This window comes from Paramormyrops kingsleyae, chromosome 16 (genome assembly GCF_048594095.1).
Source record: "Paramormyrops kingsleyae isolate MSU_618 chromosome 16, PKINGS_0.4, whole genome shotgun sequence".
Lineage (NCBI taxonomy): Eukaryota > Metazoa > Chordata > Actinopteri > Osteoglossiformes > Mormyridae > Paramormyrops > Paramormyrops kingsleyae.
Window position 1 is genome coordinate 11,088,309 of NC_132812.1, and position 23,578 is coordinate 11,111,886.

The 23,578-nt window shown below is 48.8% G+C and overlaps 1 protein-coding gene across 1 annotated transcript in view; it reads left to right on the forward strand.

Annotated features, from left to right (window-relative positions):
• The window catches only part of ahr2 (aryl hydrocarbon receptor 2), a 65,035-nt gene that overhangs the window by 33,673 nt on the left and 7,784 nt on the right, over window positions 1-23,578 (forward strand). Inside the window, exons 3-10 of the mRNA XM_023814801.2 lie at window positions 15,420-15,529; window positions 18,789-18,878; window positions 21,362-21,482; window positions 22,003-22,142; window positions 22,467-22,669; window positions 22,778-22,887; window positions 23,032-23,173; window positions 23,269-23,578. The exon at window positions 23,269-23,578 is cut by the window's right edge and continues 1,539 nt beyond it. Coding sequence (XP_023670569.1) covers window positions 15,420-15,529; window positions 18,789-18,878; window positions 21,362-21,482; window positions 22,003-22,142; window positions 22,467-22,669; window positions 22,778-22,887; window positions 23,032-23,173; window positions 23,269-23,578 — 1,226 coding nt within the window. The remainder of the gene's footprint in view (window positions 1-15,419; window positions 15,530-18,788; window positions 18,879-21,361; window positions 21,483-22,002; window positions 22,143-22,466; window positions 22,670-22,777; window positions 22,888-23,031; window positions 23,174-23,268) is intronic.

The following is a 23,578-nucleotide window of genomic DNA, read 5'->3' on the forward strand; positions in this document are numbered from 1 at the left end:
ACTCCATGGTGTTGGTGCTCCACGTCAGGTCCTCCTCAATCTGGGATGCCCAGAAACTGGAAATTTGAGACCCTCCCCACCCGGTCTCCGTCGATGTTGCTGATTCATACTTCTGTGTAAAATGTACGCTGTACCCTGATGGGCACCTCCCCAGAAATGCAACTACAGGAGTCGGACTTCAGCCTTAACTGCTCAGTCCCTATGGACTGTACAATTTTTAAGTTTTTTTTTTTTTCTTCCTGTTTTCTGTTACCCCACTTGGAGGGTTTGTCAGGACTTGGTCCTGCTCTCCCCCCCCCCCCCCCACTCCCCCAACCGCCCACACAGACATATACACACACACACATACACGTCTGTACCACCTCAGGAGAGCAGTGCGAGATGACTGACGGTAATTTGCAGATGCAGCCAGGAAGTCGCTGGCTTGCCAGTGCTGTTGCGTGTAAAGAGTTTATTTAGGGAAAGAGAGAGGGAGCAAGGGAGGGAGGGGTGTGTGCGCCCGAGTGCATTTGATGAGGGAAGGAGGGGCATTTTTGAACAATGGCAGTGGGCCAGGAGCCGGGCTTTTGTCTGCGGAGGCTAAAACTGCGAAGCATCCAACTCCCAGCCAGTGGAGTTCGGTCTTCCACAGACACGTTTACCAAGACCTTGGTTACTCAGGTTACCACCCCCCCCTTCCATGTTTTCCTCCCCCACACCCCATAGTCTTCACACAAATCCATTTTTAAGCTCCTCTTTTAACTAACCTCGACATGTGCTCAGCTTCTTCGTGTTTGGCATTACATAATCCCAGCAGGCCCACAAATGCCCCCCCCCCCCCCCCCCGGCTGTGCACAGGCCTGCATTGTGTTTATGCTGTGGCCTCGTTCTCCATTGGCACCATCAATCTGCAGCTCAGTGCTTCCTGCTCTAACGGGCTTCACATAAGCTTGCAGGTTCAGTTCTAAACCCGGCATCCACCCTCCCGATTGCTGCCAGCTCCGCTAATGAGTTTCGGCAAGAGACTCGTCGTTCAGAAGAGCCCGATCCTGTTTAGTGAACCCCGCCAGGTGCGCTGCCTCCCTCTGGCTGCCCCAAAACTACTCACCCTTCATCAAACAGATTTCAAGTGAACTTTTTTATTAGAGTGAAATGACCGATGTTGCAGTGGGGCTCGATGAAATCGGCACTTCATGCACTCTGAGAGGCTAAAAACCGCTGTAGCATGTGAACTGCGCTGGATGGGGCAGCCCCATAGCCCAGGCCCTTAAGATACCTTTTGATAACGCCACTACTCGCATGCAGTCGTCCTGGTGCTGCAGCAGTGCCACAGAGCCCTGTGTCCTTTGCCAGCTTCTGCCTGTCCACCTGGGCAGAGGAGGGGTGGGCCGGGCCCGGGTGGATATCACGTGGCCCGCATCTGGCGCTGGGCACCCCACCTGCGTCGGGTCGGGCCCCGGGGCACCAAAGGGGACAGGCTGGCTTGCCAGGTGAGAGCAGCAGCTGTGTGCGTATGTGTGAGGTCTCTGGGCAGCGCTAACTCCCCTCCACCCAGGGAGGATGATGATTAGCAGAACCGGACATGCTGTCCCTCTGCATGGCTCCTGCTCCTGGGGGCACCTTTCCTTTTTCATTGAATAGCAGACAAAAGCTTTTCATACGTCCTACTTTTCACCCAGTTTCACCAGTCCGCTTTAGGGCGTGTGTCTCTCTCCCGCGGGAGGGCAGGACCGGCGCTGCTGCAGGGTAGGGCAGCATTGCGGCTTCTCTACAGCAGCTTGGCATGAGCTGTACCCGTCTGTGATGGGGGGGGGAGAGTTCTCCAACAGGCTGTGTCCCAGCGCAGGTGGGAGGGGCCCCACCACGTCTGCAGCTGTGCATCTGGCTGTTAGTGGCCGGTGTCTGATCTTCCTGCATCTGCAGGATTATCGCCAGACGCTCCTGGCTTTGCAGGGAACGATTTTGAGGAAAAAGTCCACGCAAAAATGGCATCCTCTGAAATTCAGGCATGGCAGATATCTGCCAACTTAACAGGCGCCCGTGTAATGGACCCGTCAGGTCATGGTTTGTTTATCGCCTTTTAAGGTCTTGGGGTTAAGGTTTGTTAAATTTGGTGAAAGGAAGAACTCCATAAAGACAGGAATACAAAGGTTTGTGTGTGTGTGTGTGTGTGTGTGTATGTTTGTGTGTGTGTGTGTGTGTGTGTGTGTATGTGTGTGTATGTGTGTGTGTGTGTGTGTGTGTGTGTGTGTGTGTGTGTGTGCCCCGGCCATAGTGGCTCTGTGTGGGTCCTCGCTTGGCCTCGCATCGCGTGAGGAGAGAGCGTGCGAACTTTCAACCCTGGCAGCCGACAGTGGAGTTTCTGGGAGAAAAGGGGGGGGGGGATAGAAGGAAGGGAGTGGGCAATGGGGTGGCCGGGGTGGGGGGGGGGGGAGCATAGAGCAGGGGTGTTTGGTTACACAAGGATATGGAGTTCGGTAATTAAGAGCAGCGGGGAACCGAGCCGAGAGCCATCCGTGCGGCCAAGAGAGCAGAGAGTGCTTCTTTCTCAGTGAGGGCTTTCCGGCACAGCCTTCCCGTGGTCGAGAGGGGGAACGTGGGAGATGGGGGCCGGACGAGGGGAGGAAAGGAGGGGGGGGGAGTGAGTGAGTGAGTGAGGGAGAGAGAGAGAGAGAGAGAGAGGGAGCGTGGCCACGCATTGTCGTGCCATGAAGTGATTTAGGGTAGGAAATGACCCGCCGGCCTGCGTGGCGGCTGCCAGCAGTGCGACATCAGATCTGCAAAATGCTGCCATGGCTTATCTGAAGTGTTGAAAGTAAAAACGGGGGATATTAATAGCTATGTATGAATAACAGGGAGGGTGGCCTTGATTCACCCCGAAACAGGGACGGGTTCTGAGAGTGCCCACACCCCCTGGTCCAGTCTCAGAGTCACAGATGCTGGAGGCCAGCCACGACTCGCCTGGACAGCGATTACAGCAGGACCGTTATAGATCCCCACGGCAACGGGAACTGACCACCTGCTGTCAGTCACCTGATGAGACAAACGAAGGCACAGTACTGCAGTAAAGTCTCAGGCGGTCGAAGAAAATGAGTAATGCTGCTTATCTGGGTAGTGTACGTTTGCTTATAAAATAATCACATTAACATTAGAACATATTCAAATTTAGAGGAACACAATAAAAGCTAGTAATTTTATCTGTTCTCCAAAAAGTTTCTTATATCTGATGAACATGCTAGATGAACTTGGCTTCAGTTCCCAAACCTCTCCTCAGGGGCACCTCAGCCATTCCATGTATTAGTTAAATTTCAGCACCAGCTCACTTAATGAAATTTGTTTAAAAAGTCAATCAGATATTGATTAACTGTATGAGGTATGCTAGTGGTTAAGCCACAAAATGCATGGGTGTATTGGACGGTTGCTGCGAACACTGGGGTGACATTAGAAGATGGTTTGAAATGGCTAAGCTGACACACTTTGACAGACATGATATCACCAACATGAAGATCATTTAAACGTCATTTTCTTTGGCTGCCCAGAACTTTTGCACAGTAATGTATGTGTTGATTATTTTCTTATGTGAAGCCTGAATCCCTGGGGCATCCCTGTTAGCATCAGGCAGTGCTGGGCGATACGGACCAAAAACAATATAAATATCAGCAATTTTGAGGCATATTAGCAATACTTGATATTTTCTATGTAGTGTGCAAAATATTCACTTTTAAATCAAAACTACATTTGAGATATAACACTTATTCCTAACTTTTCCCCTCCATCAAATTCCCTTGGAGTGCTGCTAACTGAATGGTTTGATTTTAGCCATGAATTCTGGGAGTCTGTGTGACATCACGACCAAAGCTCTTCCATTGTTTACAACCAGGAAGGAATACTATTGCCTTCTAATCAAAAGAGCCCTAATTTTAACATGTGATAAGAGTGTATCGTCATCCTGTATCGCATTTTTGAAAATGTAAACCGACATAATGTAGATAGCGCTCAGCCCTAGCGGTAGGCTACACTGACACAGGTCACGGCTCCCCCTGCAGGGCGGCCCGGTTCGGTCCATCGCCATGGACCGAGTGCATCATCACGCAGTTTCATTAGCAGCTCCGTGTCCCTCAAGCATCTCACTTAGGGAGTTATTTTCAGCAGCTGCTCTGATCACCTGTCAGAGACTGGGTTTGGGTCCAGTGAAGTAAAGTAGTAAATGAAGATAAAAATAACAGTACAATAAAACCAGTAGGGGGAGGCCGTGCTTATGGGAGGCCAGCAGAGTGACGTGGGTGTCTCGCCATGTCGCCGGGGGGGGGTGGTGATTGTGTTGAGCCCTGGCCCCATACCACATGCCAGACTTCTCACTTCAGAAACCCCCCGCCCCCCCCCCCCTGCTTTATCGGTGTGGCCACCCTGATAAAAGGCCAGGATATGCTCCGTCCATGAGTCACTGAAAGCATTTTGGGATGCAACCAGATCACCCCCCCCCCCCCAATACATTCCAAGAAGTGTAGCGATTAAGAAATGTGGCCTTCCGTTCCCTTCCAGGACATGTAGAGATTATGAAACAGGGTCTTTAGTTCTGTTCCAGGACATGTAGAGATTATGAAACGGGGATCTTTTTCAGGAACCAGGAACTTCTGTTGCATTCCCGCCACAGGAACTCTGCCCGATTGCAGTTCCAGAACCGTTTTTTAGTCCCCATTCCAGTACTTTTCATTTGACCAAAAACTACTGTGGCTGGGCTTGTAGCGATTAACTGGCTGGCTGGTTGACCGCAAGCACTGGCGCTGACTGCAGCGGTCTGGGGAAAAGAGAGATAGAAGCAGTGGAGCGAAAAAACGAGCAGATGGAATTATTTTTGCAACTCAGATGCATTTAATGCATTTATGAATACTTTGTGGCTTGCGTCTCCTTATTTCTGCATTGGAAAATTCATTTGATAACCGATATCCTTTTGTCTAACATCGCCGGTGCCAGCACTTATTAGTGGGATAACATTACATTGTTTTTTATTCTCTGGAAAATGAAAGATCGATCTGCTGTCCAGATTTAAAAATGAATTATTAACACGCCGTAGGTCATATATAAATAAATGTCACAGGTCACAGGAAGGTAACAGTTCCTGGTGCACGGGGGATACGCGACAATGAAAGTGGCCATCGGTAAAGTGCTTTTCCTTCCCTTACAGGACATGCAGAGACTAAGACACGGGGCCTTTTGCTGGGGCCTGCCTCCATGGGCTTAGTCCCTCCATCGCGCTGCTTTTGTCTGCTCACTCATCAGTGAGCTGTGCCATTGTTTTGCTCCTTTAGCAATTAGCGATTATAGCCGCACTGCCACACTGTCCCTGAGGGCAAACCAGTCATCAAGGCCATGGAAATGAGGCCGAGACCCCCCCCCACCCCTCCATTTCCCTGTCCTTCAGATGGCGCGTGGGAACGGACCTGGAGGGTGCTGGGGGCCAGGAAACAGCCCCTGCCATAGACTCCCGGTGGGAGGGTCCTTTGCGCTGATCGTATTTGCCATAGCCTGCTGGCTGCCTGGCATGGTACAGTGTGTCACCTCAGGTTACACAAGACATGCCCCCCCCCCCGACACACAGACACACGCAAACAGAGGCCCCCATGCCTCACCGCGTGGCAGGAATGTAAACATGGCCAGCAGCAGCCACCTGGATGCTCAGAAAGCCCCAGGGAGGGGGTGAGGCGAGGGTGCCTTTGTCTGGCATTCAGAGGCCGCAGCATTCATGTATGTAAACTTCAGACCCCCACTATGAGTCTGCGTACATGTGTACATATATCAAGATTTAAGTATAAAAGCCGATCGCGTTATGTGGGCCGTCCTGTTATGAGTTCATAACGTACACAAAATATGATGAAATCTGAACATCTTTTGAGCCAGGTTTTACATTCTTGTTTACGTGTTTGCTAACATTAAGCATTAAAGGTCTGTCTCAGGACTCCGAACACGTCTGTGTCTCCCCCTGACCACACTTGGTCCCTGCGCTCCTGCATGTCTTTTCATGCTCCCCACCCTGCCTGTCGCTCGTTACACGCCTGTGCAGATGCCTGTGCAAATGCCCGCCTCTTCCTTTGCCCTTTCACACATTTCTCTTACTCATTTTTTTCATTTCCTCTGGTTTCGAACGCCCACGTTCCTTTTTGTGTTCCGTCGGGCGTCTGTGTCTCTTATGAGGTTGAGAGAAATCAAGTCGCGTGCCCCCCCTCCGACTGAACGGGACATCACTCCCTCGGCGGCGACCCCTGCTGAGATTGGGTCAGACTGAATGGAAACACTCGGGATGTGTATTTGGGGCACGTTACTGGAGGCCTGAGTTTATCTTTATATAACTCTAAGCTTCCACTCCAGACATGAGACAGCACACCACACTTCCTGATTTATCGGAACACGCCACAGCCCCACGCGATCTTAGGGGCTGTGGGGGGAGGGGGGAGACCGTTTCCTTCAAAGTGTCGTCTGCAGAGTCCCTCGAAGGAAAAACCTGGCTTAGCTCTTGGAGCTTGAGACTCCATTGGCTGAAAGGCAAAATCATGGTGAGATAGCGGAGTTGTGGTGTAAATTAACAGAGGTGCAGGGTGGCCGTGGGGGTTTCAAGCAGGTGAGAGAAAGGGAGAGAGAGAGAGAGAGTCATAGACGCCCTGCCTCAATGTGATGTATGCATTTCGGGTCATGTGACACTCCTCACGTAACCTCCGCTCTTGCAGGGGGCAGTGTACCTGTGCCCCTGAGGGACAGTACCTTAAATCACCCCAAGCAAGTAAGCAGCATGAGTTTAAGCGACAGAGGGGCCTCAGAGTGGTGTGCCGATGCACGAGAAGGCAGGGGGGGCCGGGGTGTCGATCTGAAAGCACAGCCCCCTCTCTAAGGCATGTCGTGGCAGGCCGAGTACCTGGGGGGGAGGCAGTCTGCAGTGAAACAACAGCTCGCTTCAGTGCAGCGCAGTCGGGCTTCAAAGGCCGTCCTTTGGGGGGGTTGGCGAGGCTTTGCAGGATTAGGGGGCAGCGTGTTTGAGTCTGGAGCAGCGTCCCTACCGGCTCACCGTCCCACAGGGAACAGGGGGCACGCCTGCGCAGGGCAGACAGTGGGAGGCACTTTCTCTGCTCATTATTAAACCAGCTGCTCCTAATTAAAGTCTGAAGGTGGGTACAGGGGATGGGAGTCACTGGCATCAGAGCCTGGATCAGCATGTCTGTCCTGGGACACCCAAACAGCTGTTTTCACTCTTTTTTTCTTTGGTCTTTTTTGAGATTGAACAACAAGGGCTTGTGGAAAGTAACATTCACATACCCTCACGTTATAGACTGAAGGTCTGGGCCAAACCAGGGGCGTTAGGGCTCAGTCTGCACTGATCATCACGAAAAAATAGCAGAAGGAAACGGCAGATACACTCAGGAAGTCACCTTTAACGCCAGAGCAGGAAATAACTAGGTATCTGTCTTACGCATGTGGTGATGTAAGAGGACATGTCCAGGTGGGAAGCGAACAGAGGCCCATCGTTTACGACGTGCAATTGCATGCATGGCCCTAAAGCCACATAGAGATACATGCATTGCGTGGGAGTACGTAAAATGCTCTTTTTCTGCTGTAAATCATGTTAAACCTGTTGGGACAGAGCAGTAAAGAAGTTTGGCAGACTTTACTACAACTCCCAAACCGAAATGACAAGGTGACACAAATGTAAACCATGGAGATCGGCGTGGGGGTGACTATTTGCCATTTAAATTTATACACCCGATACATTGTTTTCACCCCATATGAGATTATGTAACGGCAGCAGGCATGAATGCGGGGGGAGAGGGGGGGGGCATGGTAGTGTAATTCGGCAAACTGCCAGGCGCTGCATTCCCTTAGCGGTGAACGAGAAGCCTGAGGTGGGCGGGGGGGCACAGGGGGATCCAGGGACTTAGAATACTGGGAAGCAGTCCAGTCTGCTCGCTAATGGGGCTCAGGTGTTCTCACGGTCAGAGTCTCCCTCCGCACGCGATGCCCATTAGCCGCCCAGGTCTCCCCGCTTGCCAGGGTGAGTCAGGGCTCCCGTGGTGAGGCCACCATGAGCCTCCAGCAAGGGGCGCACCAGAGCACGGGCTAGAATGGGCAAGCACATTTCAGTTTTGTTTATAGTGGTTATCATTTAGTAGCGATAAAGTGGAATATGAGGATTTAGAAAACATACAAAGTCTAAACGAACAGATCATGAATATCAAAATCCATAAAAGCCGTGTTGTGACTAGAGCTTCTTTCCAGCTCTGTAATCAGAAGATCTGGAATAAGGAACAATGACCAAGATCTCACTGGCTTGTTGGTCGAACTCAGGAGTCTCCCTGGATCCACCCTTATCGCACCAATTATATGGAGCATGAGTGAACTTCTGACTGTATAGATGTAAAGATGACCAGTTTATGGCTTAGAATATTGCTTGATCTACAACTGTTATCAATTTGATTGTTGTAAAACAGAATTCTTTTTATTTTTCAGAATTATAGGGATGTAAAACTGAAGATGCTTATTTACTGTTCACATGGTGTTCATCATGATTATCTATGTGGAAATTTCCTAATTTTCTAGTTCATCTGTGACAGTCTCTGTGTTATGTTAGCATCAAACACTAGCTGAATTAGCATTAGCTTTTGTAAATTTGCTTTTTGAGTCCATTCCATTCAGCTGCTCTATAGTACTATTTTTTTAAGTTGGAGAATGGAAATTCCACGCTATCAGGAATGCACCAGTACATTGCGATGTGCAATACTACTAATGCCATTTTTAACTTCAGATGATCTATGGGTATTCCCCCAGATCACCAGTATCTCCCTGCATTTCAACTAATCAGATGGTGCCGATGCTACCAGCTCAGTTTGGTCATGCTTTTGCTAGTAAGCAGGGCCATGTCAGTGCGTTTATGGCTCGGGTACAGGTTGAGGTGCGTTGATGGCTCGGGTACAGGTTGAGGTGCGTTGATGGCTCGAGTAGAGGTTGCGGTGCGTTTATGACTCGGGTACAGGTTGCGCTATGGCTCGGGTACAGGTTGCGGTGCGTTTATGGCTCGGGTACAGGTTGCGGTGCGTTTATGGCTCGGGTACAGGTTGCGGTGCGTTTGTGGCTCGGGTACAGGTTGCGGTGCATTTATGACTCGGGTACAGGTTGCGGTGCGTTTATGACTCGGGTACAGGTTGCGGTATGGCTCGGGTACAGGTTGCGGTATGGCTCGGGTACAGGTGCGTTAATGGCTCGGGTACAGGTTGCGGTGCGTTAATGGCTCGGGTACAGGTTGCGGTGCGTTTATGACTCGGGTACAGGTTGCGGTGCGTTTATGGCTCGGGTACAGGTTGCGGTGCGTTTATGGCTCGGGTACAGGTTGCGGTGCGTTTATGGCTCGGGTACAGGTTGCGGTGCGTTTATGACTCGGGTACAGGTTGCGGTGCGTTTATGGCTCGGGTACAGGTTGCGATTTGGCTCGGGTACAGGTTGCGGTATGGCTCGGGTACAGGTTGCGGTATGGCTCGGGTACAGGTGCGTTTATGGCTCGGGTACAGGTGCGTTTATGGCTTGGGTACAGGTTGCGGTGCGTTTATGGCTCGGGTACAGGTGCGTTTATGGCTCGGGTACAGGTTGCGGTGCGTTTATGACTCGGGTACAGGTTGCGGTATGGCTCGGGTACAGGTTGCGGTATGGCTCGGGTACAGGTGCGTTAATGGCTCGGGTACAGGTTGCGGTGCGTTTATGACTCGGGTACAGGTTGCGGTGTGTTTATGGCTCGGGTACAGGTTGCGGTGCGTTTATGGCTCGGGTAAAGGTTGCGGTGCGTTTATGGCTCGGGTACAGGTTGCGGTGCGTTTATGACTCTGGTACAGGTTGCGGTGCGTTTATGGCTCGGGTACAGGTTGCGGTTTGGCTCGGGTACAGGTTGCGGTATGGCTCGGGTACAGGTTGCGGTATGGCTCGGGGACAGGTGCGTTTATGGCTCGGGTACAGGTTGCGGTGCGTTTATGGCTCGGGTACAGGTGCGTTTATGGCTCGGGTACAGGTTGCGGTGCGTTTATGGCTCGGGTACAGGTTGTGGTGCGTTTATGGCTCGGGTACAGGTTGCGGTTTGGCTCGGTTCTTGGTGGCAGTGGAAAAGTGCCATATTATTGAGCACTATCAGTCAACCTGACTCCCTGCTGCCTTTTGTTATGTGTGAGCTATTCTAATTTGTTATCAGCAGAAGATGAGGCTTGAGATTTGACACCAGAGAAAACTTTACCTTTGCATTTGTAGTTTGGGAATTTAGCACAAATCTCACGGTGATTAAACCTGGAGAAAATGTCACAGGATATGGATGCTTATACTCTTCCGTGTTCTCAGAACCGGGGAAATTACAAAACCACTGCAAGATAACTGTACTAAAATCACATGGGATCCACAAAGGGAATCTTTGTTGGGTGGGGGTCTGCCCAGCACCCCCCCCCCCTCCCAGAAGAACTCCAAAGTTGAGCTGTGAAGATCCCCCTCAAACAGAGCACTCTTTTCTGTTTGACCACAGCACATATTTCATTGCTGAGATACAAAAGGCTCACAGGGCTGATCTGCCGGGAAATGACTGCTTGCAATGGCTTGAGTTCTTGTGCGGAGTTTCAGAAATGGGCCGCAGCCCGTACCGAAGGTGAGAACCAGTCCAAAACTGACCACTTACTCAACGTAAAACTGCCAAAGGGGAACCGTTTCCTTTCTGTAAAAAAAAAAAAAAATGCAAAAGATTCAATATGAAACCACTTCTGTTGTCTGCTTCCAGTCTGCTGGCTTTAGCGCTCAGATGCTCTCAGCCTGTTGCATACATGAAGTTTTGCCTCCGGCAGTAAGACCTTAACAAAACAAATCATGGGGAGAGTTTAGATTAAAGGGTCTGAATAAACTCTTCGTAAGGCATTCACACAGCAACAGCGTTTCGTTCCCTGGCAGTATGGAAACACCCATCCATCCATCCTCTATGCTTACTTGTCCTGTGAGACATTTTCCCTGCAGGGCAGTCAGGAGTGACGTAGGACACTTGACGTGTCTGTCCACCAGGTCAACAGGGTTATTGATCTGAGACACCGATGGGCATGTCAGGCATTGTTAAACAGCCTCATAATAATGCAGTGTTTAGGTGTGCCCCCCCCCCCCCCATCCCATGATGCCCCCCCTCTGAAAGATGGTGGTGCCCTAGCAGGCAATTCTCATGCCATGGAAACATAATATTAGTGTAAAAAAATTCAGCATAAAAGAAAAATGTGTAATAATTACACTGAGCCAAAAAGCTGAGCGATTTCTATAAATACTCTGGCTAATGATGGGCCTCATATTGCCTTATTTGTAAGGACTCAAAGCTAAAAACAAAGACTGTTAATTTACCCGGTGACATGTTGCCAAGGTCTGCCCAGTTTGGGACATGCAGAAACGTTTACCGTTCTCCTTTTCTTGTTGCGGTTATTGACCAGATCAATTTAATGTAGTTATGACTTGACGTGCAAGCATGTGACAATCCGGACCGTTTCCACGACGGCTTTGTTTCCGACGTGCGTGTGCCTTTGGTGTGGAGACGGGGCTTGGTGTCGGCGTCGTGGGTTAACTTAGAAAACCGAGGTGTGGAGAACCACAGAGGCAGACACGCAAAGCGAGTAGCGGAGAAAGAGGGCGTGAAACCTGCCGCGTCTGTATCTGCCATCTGCTTCCTGGACCACGGTCTCCACTGACTCTGCTAACATCTGCATGGGCTCCCCTTTGACATCTTCCCTTACGCCTGTAGTGACACAGTCATTTAACTGTAGATTTAACTGTATTTGACTCTCCCTGCCGGCCCATGGAGGATGGGCTCCCCCTTTGAGTCTGGTCCCTGCCAAGGTTTCTTCCTTCTAGGGAGTTTTTCCTTGCCACTGTCGCCTATGGCTTACTCACTGGGGGCTTTGGGACGATGTAATGTTGTGATAATGCGCTATACAAAAATAAATTTGTTGTTGTTGTTGTTGTTGTTGTCACTAAAACGGTAATCCTAAGAATCAGAAAAATGTACTATGTACAGTCCCCTAAATATTATATGAATAAACAATGAAACACAGCTAGAGCTATGTCTGTCAAAACTGCCTTTTCATCCCATCTTTTCATTCGACTTTAGAGCATATGACAATTTAAACATGGCGTTTTCGTTTAGCGGCCTGCCTTCGGGTTCACATTCTCCCCAGAATTATCTCGAAACATCTGTGTCCTGTGGGAACATATTTGGGGTTTCCAGCTGGTTTTTTGTTTTTTGTTTTGTTTTGTTTTTTTATAGTTGATAAGCAGCTGACTCCATAAATAGCTCCCTGTCTGTGAGAGAGAGAGGAAGTGAGCGATTGCCCCGCCTATTGCGGTATAGGCATTGCACCCTCGCTAGGCCTCTCTACCGGGGACAGGCCTCACCTGAGGGGTCCTAGTAGCTCTGAACGAGAACCCTTAGTCGCTGGGCACCAGGTGCCATGGAAATAAAAGGCTGTCGTTTATACCCCAGGAAGGTCTCTTTCTGACGTGCCCTTGAACAAAATAGCTAGCATGAGTCGCTCTTGCAAAGTAGCCGCTGTATAAAGGACTAAGTCACCTGAGATAAGTGCCGGTTAATCCCTGTAATGGTGATAGTCACAAGGCATCTTCGTTCGTTACTGCACCTCCTGACCATCTGCATTAGTTTATGGTTCACCATGGAGGCAGTCCTTGAAAGAATGGGCCATTGTATCCCTTAATCCCCCCCCCAAGCCTGCTGCATCTGCATGTGCCCTTATTCAGAGGACTTCTGGGAATGGCATGTGCTGACATGGGGACCCAGGGCTCTACGCTGACTTCTTTTTTTCCAAGGTGCCCCTAAGTTGAAAAAAAAATTAGGAGTAGAGAAATAAATCTGGGAGCACAGTCAGTTCTGTTTTTAAGCACTCAATGCATCATTATAATACAATTTCACATACAAGCTAATGGAATGGAAAGGTTACGAATGACAGACAAAGCTGTCAAGAAACTAGATTTTTATTTTTGTATCTGGGATTTCTTTTGATGTTTTATCAAATTCCACATTTGATAAAAAAAAATGGCTTGGCCTAGCTTTTTACTTTTAATGTATGTAACCAGTTTATCTCTGGTGTGTGAATTTTCTATTATACTCTGATGCCGTGTCCTGGTAGCAAATTAACAAATTCAAAATAAACAGATTTTGATTAATTGTACACATTAAACAAAAATAACCCAGTTACATACATATATAGTAGCAAATTAAACAGTAAAGCATATGTACTGTATGGGCTGCTGCCTTCATGCAAAGTGCCTATTCAGTCCTTTTGTCTGTGCTAATATCAGCAGTGAATCTAACACCCTAAACCAAAAAGCCGTAATCTTCCTAACAGATTGTCCTGAAATCATACAGCTGAAAAGTTTTGAAATACAGTATGTATTTTATAAATGTGAGATAAATAGGCACAATTTACTGGTGATTTCATATACGTCAAAGTTTACTTTTTTTATCAGCTGTATAAAATATCAACTCGGATGAAACAAAAAAATGTACGTTTTCAGGGTTGCCAACTCACACATCAGGTGTTACGCTCACACCATTATAAACCTAAAAGTAGCGACATCAAATCGCTGGGGTAGTTCGCAAACCCTACAGACTATTTACAAGGTAATAAAACTTTTGCGAACATGTATATGCATGTGCATGTGTGTGCAGACTTGTCTCAAGTTGAAAATCTCACTCCAGTCAGCTGATCAAAACTGGCAACCCTGCGTTTTATTTTAAATGAGCTGCAAAATGCACCGTATTCGCTTGAAACAGCTCGTCAGTCTCTTTGCGTTGTTACTCTGGCAGTTATAAAATGAATATGAGAACATTACCTACGTCACTTTTTATCTTTTCGAAATAAGACTGCCCATGCCCAAATCTAATAGCAATTAAAGTATACTTAATATATTATAATACATAAATATAAATGTAATACATTTTATAATAATATAATATAAATTTACACGAAGGGACAAGCCCTGCTTCTGCTGTCAAAACCTGGAAAAAAGTGATACTATGATATAATACCATCACCGTCCAAAAAGTGAAAAATACGTTGATAATAATTTTAGGTTATATCACCCACCCCTATTTTGTGCTTTTAAATCTGAAAACTCTTTATCTCTATCATATTGAAGAGGTGCGTGCTGGTTCTGAAGCAGCCAATTGTAGCTTGAAACGCTACTGACATGTAAATATATGCAAAAGTGGCGGTGTGCATGAAGTGTGACTCACTCAGCCACTGAGTGCTTTTTGATGTTTCAGTTTTTCTGGGGCGATGTTACAAGTAACTCACACCAGTGCGCCTAAATCTTTTTTCACGTTTTTCACGTTTGGCATTTTTACTCGCATCTGCCAGAGAAGTGGGTGCACTGTGGAGCCCTGGGACCGTGATTTTTGCCGCCGTTCACACTGTATCACGTGGCTGTGGCCTCCAAGGTCAGCCGCTTTCATCCGCTCCCTCACTGGCCTATAGCTCGTGCATGGGTCACACGTGACTATATGGCCGTGTGACACATGCAGCCCTCAAACAATAGCACCAGTAAAAGCGAAACAAAACCAGTTTGGCCTATTCTGATTAATGTCTGAGTGTCTCTCTTCTGTGGCTTGGCTGAGCTGTTTCAGGAGTGTCACGTAATGTAATCGATCCGCCACAGAGCCTTGGCGCGGGATTATGTTCTGTCGCATGACTTCATTTCCCACCTGACTTCTGGACTGTGAAAAAGTAACCGCGTTTTTCGTGCTGCAATTGCAGGATTGTCTGTCTGGTGCTGACTCAGAATTAAGCTCTGGTGTAAATTGCTCAACACAAGCGCGACCTGTCACTGCACCATTGTTTGCTTTGTGGACGGGCTCATCTCTTGACGATCCGAGATCACTCCAGACACGATTACTGTAGTCATGGTCGCCGGTGTGTCCTTGGCAAGCATGGAGGTGCGGAGAACTGGGGTCCAGAACATATATGGCTGCCACGTTCCTGTTCCGTTCTTCTGCACAGCACATTTACACTGAGGCCTTCCTTGGCCTCTAATCCCAGGCTGTTCTAGTTCCTCTAGGGAAGGAGGGTGAATGAAAACAAAGAAGAAAGAGGCAGGCAGGCAGGGAGGGAGGCGTGGTAGGGAGGCTTGCCTTTGATTTGATGTAAGCCTCGCTTTGACTTCCTCTGAAGTCACCTGGGGCAGTGTGAAGGGTAAACGGGGCAGTTTTGTGGCCTAGGAAGGGGGACGGGGGGTGGAATAGTGGGTTTGTTGGTTGAATGAAAAATGAAGAAAATTTAAGAAGTTGGCTTGCAGCGTATAAACAGTGTCAAAAGAGAATGAACAAGAGCAAGTTGCTTCTTTGCAATATGCTAACATGAGGCCTCTCATCTCCTCTGTCTCTCTTGCAGCCACCATAAAGAAGAACAGCCTGGGCTGGATGGCGGGATATGGCACCAACGGCACCAGCACGTCCACCATCGATGGGGTCTCCTTCTCCGAGGGTGAACTCCTCCTCCAGGTTGGTGACGACCAGGGACGGACTAACCTCTCTGGGGGCCCCAGGCTGACATGGGACCCTCTAAGTGGGACATTGGGGATATTTTTGGAGCTGAAAGAAAAACAAGAAAGAATTAAAAAATGATGGAACATCAAAAATGTTCTAATCAAAGTGCCAGAGGGTCGACAGGTTTAATTATTCCCTCTTTTGCTTTCGTTTAAGTACCAAGACAGTTTTCTTCTTACTTTGTGCTAGTTTGCTTGGCAGTGAACAGCCAGTGGACTCCAGTGGTAAAAGAAAGCTGGGTAGCATGAAGTCTCACAGTAGAATAGTCTATTACAGCCTGGACAGGGGCATCTGTGTTTATCCTGGAAACTGTCGCTAAAAATGTGAAGATACAGGTTGCTATTCTGTCGTCATGGGGCCTCTAGTTTTCGTGGGCCCCAGGCAGCTGCCTGCCCTTGCCTAATGGTGGGTCCGCCCCCCCCCCGCCGGCCTACACGGGGGCCCACCCAAGGGGCTGTGGAGTACCCTTGGCCCTGACCTCTCCCTACAGATTTAGCTGGAGATGCAGACAGGCAAGGAAGAGGCGGGCAGGGAAGAGGCAGGCGTCAGCTTGCCCCAGTTCAAACCGAACACGCCCAGAGGCTAGGATCTGAAACGAAACACCCTGCTCTTTGAAACCGGCTCCGGCTGCGTGTCCGCCTTCGCCCATAAACGTGGCCCCCCACCTCTCCTTTAAGCCGCCATATTGGTTTTGTCTAAATTGTATTTATTCGCGGTGCAGCGAGAATCCAACGCCCCGATAATTCGGCCGTGTTCGCCGAACGTGCTTGGCGGCTGCTGACGTTTCGTCACCATGAGCGAACGTTACCCTGTAAGCGGGTGCCATGCAGGCAGTGTCCCCTGTGCCCGGACACTCTCCCCTATCGTAAAATGCAAGTATCCTACCATTGACTGCAGGGTCTTTGACCCCACAGGGCAGCAGTGGAGGCTATAGCCATATTGAACCCCTCCTGGGAAGGTTATAAAACGCGCACACACACACGCCATCTCCCTCTGCCTCGATGCCAGACTCATGGCTGTAAGATATAACCGTAGCCTGCCAGAGGCGATTCTGCCAAGGAAGCTCATTATTTCAGGGCATGCGATCCTATGATCTTTGTGGTAAGTTTTCCAGAATGCAGTTGCTGCACCCAGAACCTTCAAACATATTTATGTATTTTGGATTTTCTGTTACATTCAGATCAGCTTCCCCGTGTTTGGCCCGGCCTTCAGAACAGCCAGGGGTTATCTGTGGGTTTCCGTTTGCTCGTTAGCAAACCTTGCCGGTGGAGACGCAGCCCGATGTCGCTCATAGCTGTCAGCCGCTGCGTAAACAACCCGTGATTTTTGAAACCACAAGCTCACGTGATGCTGCGTGGTGCCACAGCTGTGCGCTGGAAAGTCTTGTACCTGTCAATCCAGGATCCCCCGAGGAAACACACTGTGACTTTCTCCCCAAAAAACCCAAAATTTTGGCATATATCCTCAGCACTGACCAAGGCCTTGGTCCTTCCTAACTGTCACTCTCAGGGTTTTCTATTGTCCCTTAGTTCCACATGATGCCAGATTCATCTGTCATTTGAACTCAAGCTCTGCTGCGTACTGAGACCAGGAGCTTAACTCATGGCCGACAGAAAAAATATGGAAATACTCTGTGTGAGCAGTGGTGGGTAAGCGAGAATGCCCTGGTAGCCGACGTTTGGAGACACGGGGGTTTGCTGCGCTCTGCCTCCTTCCCCACACGTCTCGCCCCACCCAGATTTAGCAGCATTCTTTGGCAGCACTGACAGAAACGTCTTGTGTTCCCTTATTGCTGGAAAAATGCAGATTCCAATAAAACCCAATCTAACAAATCCGCTTCCCCTGCCAGGAGTTTTAGCTGTGCGGAGGCCTGGCCCGGACACAGACGCAGAAATAAAAGCGCTTTTTGAGAAGTGCGCCCACTATTGGTCAAATTGGGCAGAAGAATGTGCACAAGAGAGCTTCCCAAGCTGCCTGACTTGGCATTTAATTGGGAGATGGTGACTGCTGGAATCCCAGCTCGCCGTGGCTCGCTGCCAGGCTCCCACACACTCTTCCTCACAGCCAAAGTCTGCCGCTTAAGCAATGTTTACATTTCACTGGTGTTTTTAACACAGTCACTCAGAGACGTTGGCATGACCATGCTGCGCTACATTAACATGGGGCAAGTAATAAGGCAAATGCAGAAGGCCACCGGGAAGTATTCCGTACTGCTCCTCAATCAAACACGTTAATCATTTTAAAACGTCGAGGGCGTTTGAAAGCCAGGCCATTACTGAGAGAGAGCATGCAGCCCAGATTGTCTGCCAAGTGCCCTTTGATGAATTTGGGCAGCAGAGGTAGAGATTGTGCAGGCCTTTCCCTTTTTAAGTTGTTTTGCGTAGACAATCTCACCTTCCCTGTATCAATTGAATCTGCTTGCCGTATCCCCCCCCCCATCTCTCTGCTGATGGGGGGGATCCATTGTTTGCATGGAGCAGGAACCGTCGCGTGACTGGGAGCCAAACTCTCTCCCTCCCCTGTTGACGTGTTTAGCACCTGAACAAAGACATCAGTAAGTGTGTGGAATTTTTACCCCCCACCCCCCAGCACACCATGCTTCCCCAGCTCCCGACTCCCCCCTTCAGTGCATCCAGGATGTTTCGTCCACCCATAGAAAAGCCTTAAATAAAACCCAGGAGCATTCGGAGGTCACATGACTGCGTCTGGTCTGCAGCATCACGTAAACGTATATTCTGGGCCTCCACCAGGAACATCTGTGAACACCAGGAAGTCCTCACTGTGCTGCTCTAGCCTGTCGACGTCTCCATCATGCAGTTCAGCTCCCATCTGAGATTGAATGCAGAAGGTGTTGGATCACCGCATGCTCTGCTCAGCAATAACAATATTAGCTGCGTACCAGGCACAGTTAGAAAAAAAAAGAAAAAAAAAACCCTTACGGGCCACCCGTCCCCAGGGATGGGACCTGCAGGCTAGGATATGAAAAGGAACAGTGAGCAGTGGAGGTCCCTCGACAGCAGCAGGGATAAATCTTCCCCTGAGAGCCGTTGCATCGCTGTTTACTACTGTGTTGTGTGTGCGTGTGTGTCTGTGAGGTTGCCGTGCACATGTTTCTGCACACGCCTGTGGGCGTGTACTTCTGCATGCCTGGGTGTGTGCCATTTATGTCCGTCTGCATGTGTTCCTGACACGCCAACCCCGTGTGTCCCAACAGGCTCTGAACGGCTTCGTCCTGGTGGTCACGGCCGAGGGCTACGTCTTCTACTCGTCCCCCACCGTACAGGACTACCTCGGCTTCCATCAGGTGGGTTGCAGTGTCGTCTTTCCCTTCCCACATGGCCAGGCTCCAGCAGCTGCTCATCTGGATGCAGTCGAAGAGACTCACACACACAGTTGTTTGTCATTTATAAGAACATATGGCCTGTCATCAATGCATCAATAAAACTTTTCCTATTTATTTGGCCCCTAAATTATGAAAAAGTGCAGATTGAAATGTCTTCCAGTCAATTTACATCTTGTCAACCGTTTCCTTTTTACTGAACATGATTCTATAACTATGATTATGTAATCAGCCTTTTTTTTTGTTATTTGACAACAAAGGACAGTTAGGTAACCCTCTTCCAAGCAGGATCGTCTTACAAAGGATTGTTCCGTCTTTTTCTCCTTCCAGTTTTCTCTTTCTTGGTTTGCTACTTGCGTGGCGCTTGGGACGTCCCATCAGGTCGAGCCAAAATGGGGTGTTTGTGTTGCGCTTCTTCTGGAGCGCTCTGTGCTGCCAACTTGCTAAGGCTGCCGTCGTTAGCACAACAGCTTAATTAAGCCCCGGTTCCCTTGACATCAAAGGAAGATAACTAGCACTTGTTCAAGCAATGTAATTAAATGCTTAAATGCAGCGCCAAAACCAGAAAAACCGGTTCTGCGCTGGACGTTGAATAATAGCTCTCTGGAGTCATAAAATAAGGAAGTAACTATGAGAATGCATTGTTTCATTCGGAGAGGCCTCAGCTAAGGTTGAGGCTATCGAAAAGGCCCCTTTCAGCAGCAAGGCTATGTCAGCAGTACACGATTGCAGGATATCTTCACAGTCAGGCCATGTCCAGTCCATAAACCCTTTTTTGTTTTATTTCTCCAATGTCAAACCTGTACCTTTTCTCCTCGGTGAACATAGTGAAAGCTGTATTGCTCGGCAAAACTGGCACAGGGGACCAGCGTGAGCCCCTTGGAGATGCATGTCATCATCTTTAAAATAAACTCTCCAACATGTACTACTGTATGTATCAAACCACCAGGAAAATACACCCTGCCCCGATTGCAGTTCCTATCACACACTGGCAGTGGTGCATGTACACATTACCCCCACCCCAGGTCGACATGTCTGTTTATGAGAGTCCACCTCCCTACTCTGTATTGATTTTGGAACGGAGGTGCTTGTTCCTGGAAGACGGAGACCCCCGAGTGAAAACATGGACTGCCAGTGAGGCATCTCCCGGTCAAGTCCCATGAGCCTTTGCTTGCATAGCGCCAGTGTGATGTCATCGCTTGATGCCAGCCTGCCTTTAATGCAGTCTATTTATTAATGAATGGATTCACTAGAACGGTTGACTTCTGGATGATGTGCATTTCCAAATGCCCCCCGCAGGCTCCACCTGCAGTTTACAGGATCATTACATTGGTGGGACTGACACACCACAGTGGAACAGTGGCGAAGTAGAATGTATATGGTCAATAAAATAGCCAGAATCTATAATTTGTTGTGTCACTGAATAATTAGCTTACCCTCAGTGGCACCACTTAAACCAGCATTTGCGTTTGGCCCCCAAGCCAATGAGTGGGGGGTCCTAGAAACAACATACTCACCCTCCCCAACAGACCTTAAACCCCACTGTGTGATGTGGTCACAAGCCACCTAACCCACACGGGTCCTTCCTACTGCGGGAAGGTCCTTGCGAGAGTTTGCTCTACTCTTTCCCAGGGGGTGCGGATAGCATTTTCTTAAACCAGAACTTTCCAGCATACGAACAGCAGGAGTCGTGTTACTATGGCTTGCTTGGTGAGGGTGGCGTGAGAGCCGGTATCGGTTTGTGTTTCTTGGTGGGCGTCTGTAGGATCTGTCGGGAGTGCTGATCCCATGAGTCATGCATTGCCAGTCTGACCGTGAAATAAGCCTTGTTTACTGTTGATACCTGCAATACCCTTGCTCCCAGTAACAGAATAGCACTTGAAATTGCCGATTCAGTACGACGAATACCAAACCGATGTCTCACTTCCAGCCTGGCAAACACAAAGGAGTACGCATGCTTTAGAATCACTAACTCATCAGACATGTCACTCTGTGGGTGGTATTCCCGCCTCAAAGGATTTACCATGTTGGGCCTTTATTTGGTCATTGTCTTTTCTTCATTGTGCGGTACCAATGCAGAGGTCTGGCAGTCTTTTGACAGTGGTAGCATACTTCCTACCTTTTGTCTAATCATCCGCCTTTGTACAGTTGCCTATGTGCATGTTGACTCTGAAAAAGCCATGTGTTTAAGGCTCCGCGAAGCAGCAGTGGTTGGTAGAACTGCTTGTGCCTGTTAAGAGCAGGGCTCTTTGAGGGGGGTACGTGTTCACAGTTACCCTCAGGTCAATGGTGAGCGCTGGAAGATGTGGCAGGTCATGGCGGCCATTGTGGCTCAAGGTTCCTTGGCAGGGGACATCAGTGTGAATACCATGGATACTGCACGATGACCTTCACTGAATCCTTGCTGACCACAGTGTCTCCTTCGCCTTTCCTGATTCTCCCCACAGTCTGACGTGGTCCACCAGAGCGTGTTCGAGCTGATCCACACAGACGACCGCGCCATGTTCAGAAGACAGCTCCACTTTGCCCTTGACCCTACTCAGCCTGACGCGGAGCAGGGAGTCGATGGTGGGTGTAGATTCATACCACTCTGGCTGAACACACAAAACTGTAATGTGTGAAAGTAATAGAATGAAGTGTGCCATCTTACTGCCAAAGTTAAAATTTTGAGTTTGGTTTTATCTTTTAGCTTGTCAAGCTGATGAGGGGAATGCTAGTACATTTCAGCCCCAACTTCCTTGGTTCTGCTGTAGTCCAGCATCTACAGAAATTTTCAGAAAAGTCTTTCACTCTGGATCAGTAAGGCTGGCAAAAAGGCAAAGCCATCGATTTAGGGAAATTTCTTTGGGACTGTAGGAATGTCCTGGTTAAAAGAGTCCACAATTCAAGAAGTGCAGGACTTTTCTTTGTGTTCAAAGAGTGGCCTTTATGTGGTTGAAACACTTACGGCTTGTGCAACATGACAATAACAACGATCCCTAATAGTAAGACATTATTTGTTGTGTCTTATAGCACACTTAAATCTTCATGGCCGTGTTTCTGCGCTGTTTAGGGTTTCATGTGTAACACTGCCATATTCATTTCCTAGGCATGCAAAGCCCCAGCGATATCAACACCAACATCGTGACCTTTGACCCCCAGCACATCCCCCCGGAGAACTCCTCCTTCCTGGAGCGGAGCTTCTGCTGTCGTTTCCGTTGTCTCCTGGACAACTCGTCTGGCTTTCTGGTAAACATGAGCGAATGCTTCAATCCCCTGTGGCTGAGCCAAGCGCAATGATTAAGCACTTTCCGTCACCACAAGTCTGTTGTTCCTGTAACTAATGGTCCTGACTTGTCAGAGAAAGGCTCAAAACAAGACCCATGATTTCTGTGGTGGTGTTTGGTCTGGGCCAGGTTCTTCAAAACTCTTATGCTCTCGACAGTAGTCATCCTTTGACTGGCTTTGCCAGGACTAATTCATTGTAGAGTTCACCTGCTCTCCTGAGGTCCTCCCTACCCACATGAAACAGGGAACCCCTTCCCTAATTCCCCCTGTCTACCTTGCATACAGGCCCTGAACTTCCAGGGAAGGCTGAAGTACCTCCACGGGCAGAATAAGATGAGTGAAGATGGCACCATGGCGCATCCCCAGCTGGCCCTGTTCGTTATTGCCACACCTCTGCAGGCTCCATCTATCACCATGATCCGTTCGAAAACACTCATCTTCCAGACAAAACACAAGCTGGACTTCACACCCTTGGGCATTGACCCTAGGTACATTTCCTAAAGCATGCTTGTTCCAGTCAACTTTTTATTGTTTACATTTAAACAACCACTGCTAGCTGCTATAATGATTCAGCATTCTTATTTTTATCTTTTCAGAGGGAAGGTGGTTCTTGGCTACAATGAAATAGAGCTCTGCATGAAAGGCTCTGGATATCAGTTCATTCATGCTGCCGACATGATGTACTGCGCAGACAACCACATTAGAAGTGAGTTTCATACACTGTTAATAAATATAATGCTTATAATCCTTTTGTTTGTTGACTTGAGTCACGCAAGAATATTTTGCTCGCAAAGGAGAGTTGTTGCTTTGTAGTTGATTGCTCCGATAGCTCATTATGTTCTTTTCCTAGTGATAAAAACTGGAGAGAGCGGTCTCACAGTCTTCAGGCTTCTGACGAAGACTCGGGGCTGGATCTGGGTTCAAGCCAACGCAAGGCTGGTGTTCAAAGGAGGAAGGCCAGACTTCATTGTGGCCCGTCAAAGAGCCTTAACGTAAGTTAAACTAGTGGAACTAGTGACGCGAATAAACTGGTTACCTTCATCGAAGGTGATCGCTCATGGCCAGTTTTGGTGCTCTGTTTATGTAGGAACGAGGAGGGTGAGGAGAACCTGAGGCAGAGGAAGATGCAGCTGCCCTTCAACTTTGCTACAGGAGAGGCAGTCCTTTATGACACAAGTCCAACTCTTGACATCCAAGGCAGCAGTAAGACTCCCAGGATAAGCAGGACGTCTGATCAGAAGGCCCTGGATCCCAATTCCATTCTTGGATCCATGCTGAAGCAAGATCAATCTGTATACCACCAGCCCCCTGACTCTGAAGCACAGTTCCCCCTGGACAAAGCTTTCATGGACAGCCATGCGCTTTTCAATGTCCCCAGTGACAACTGGCATCTAGGG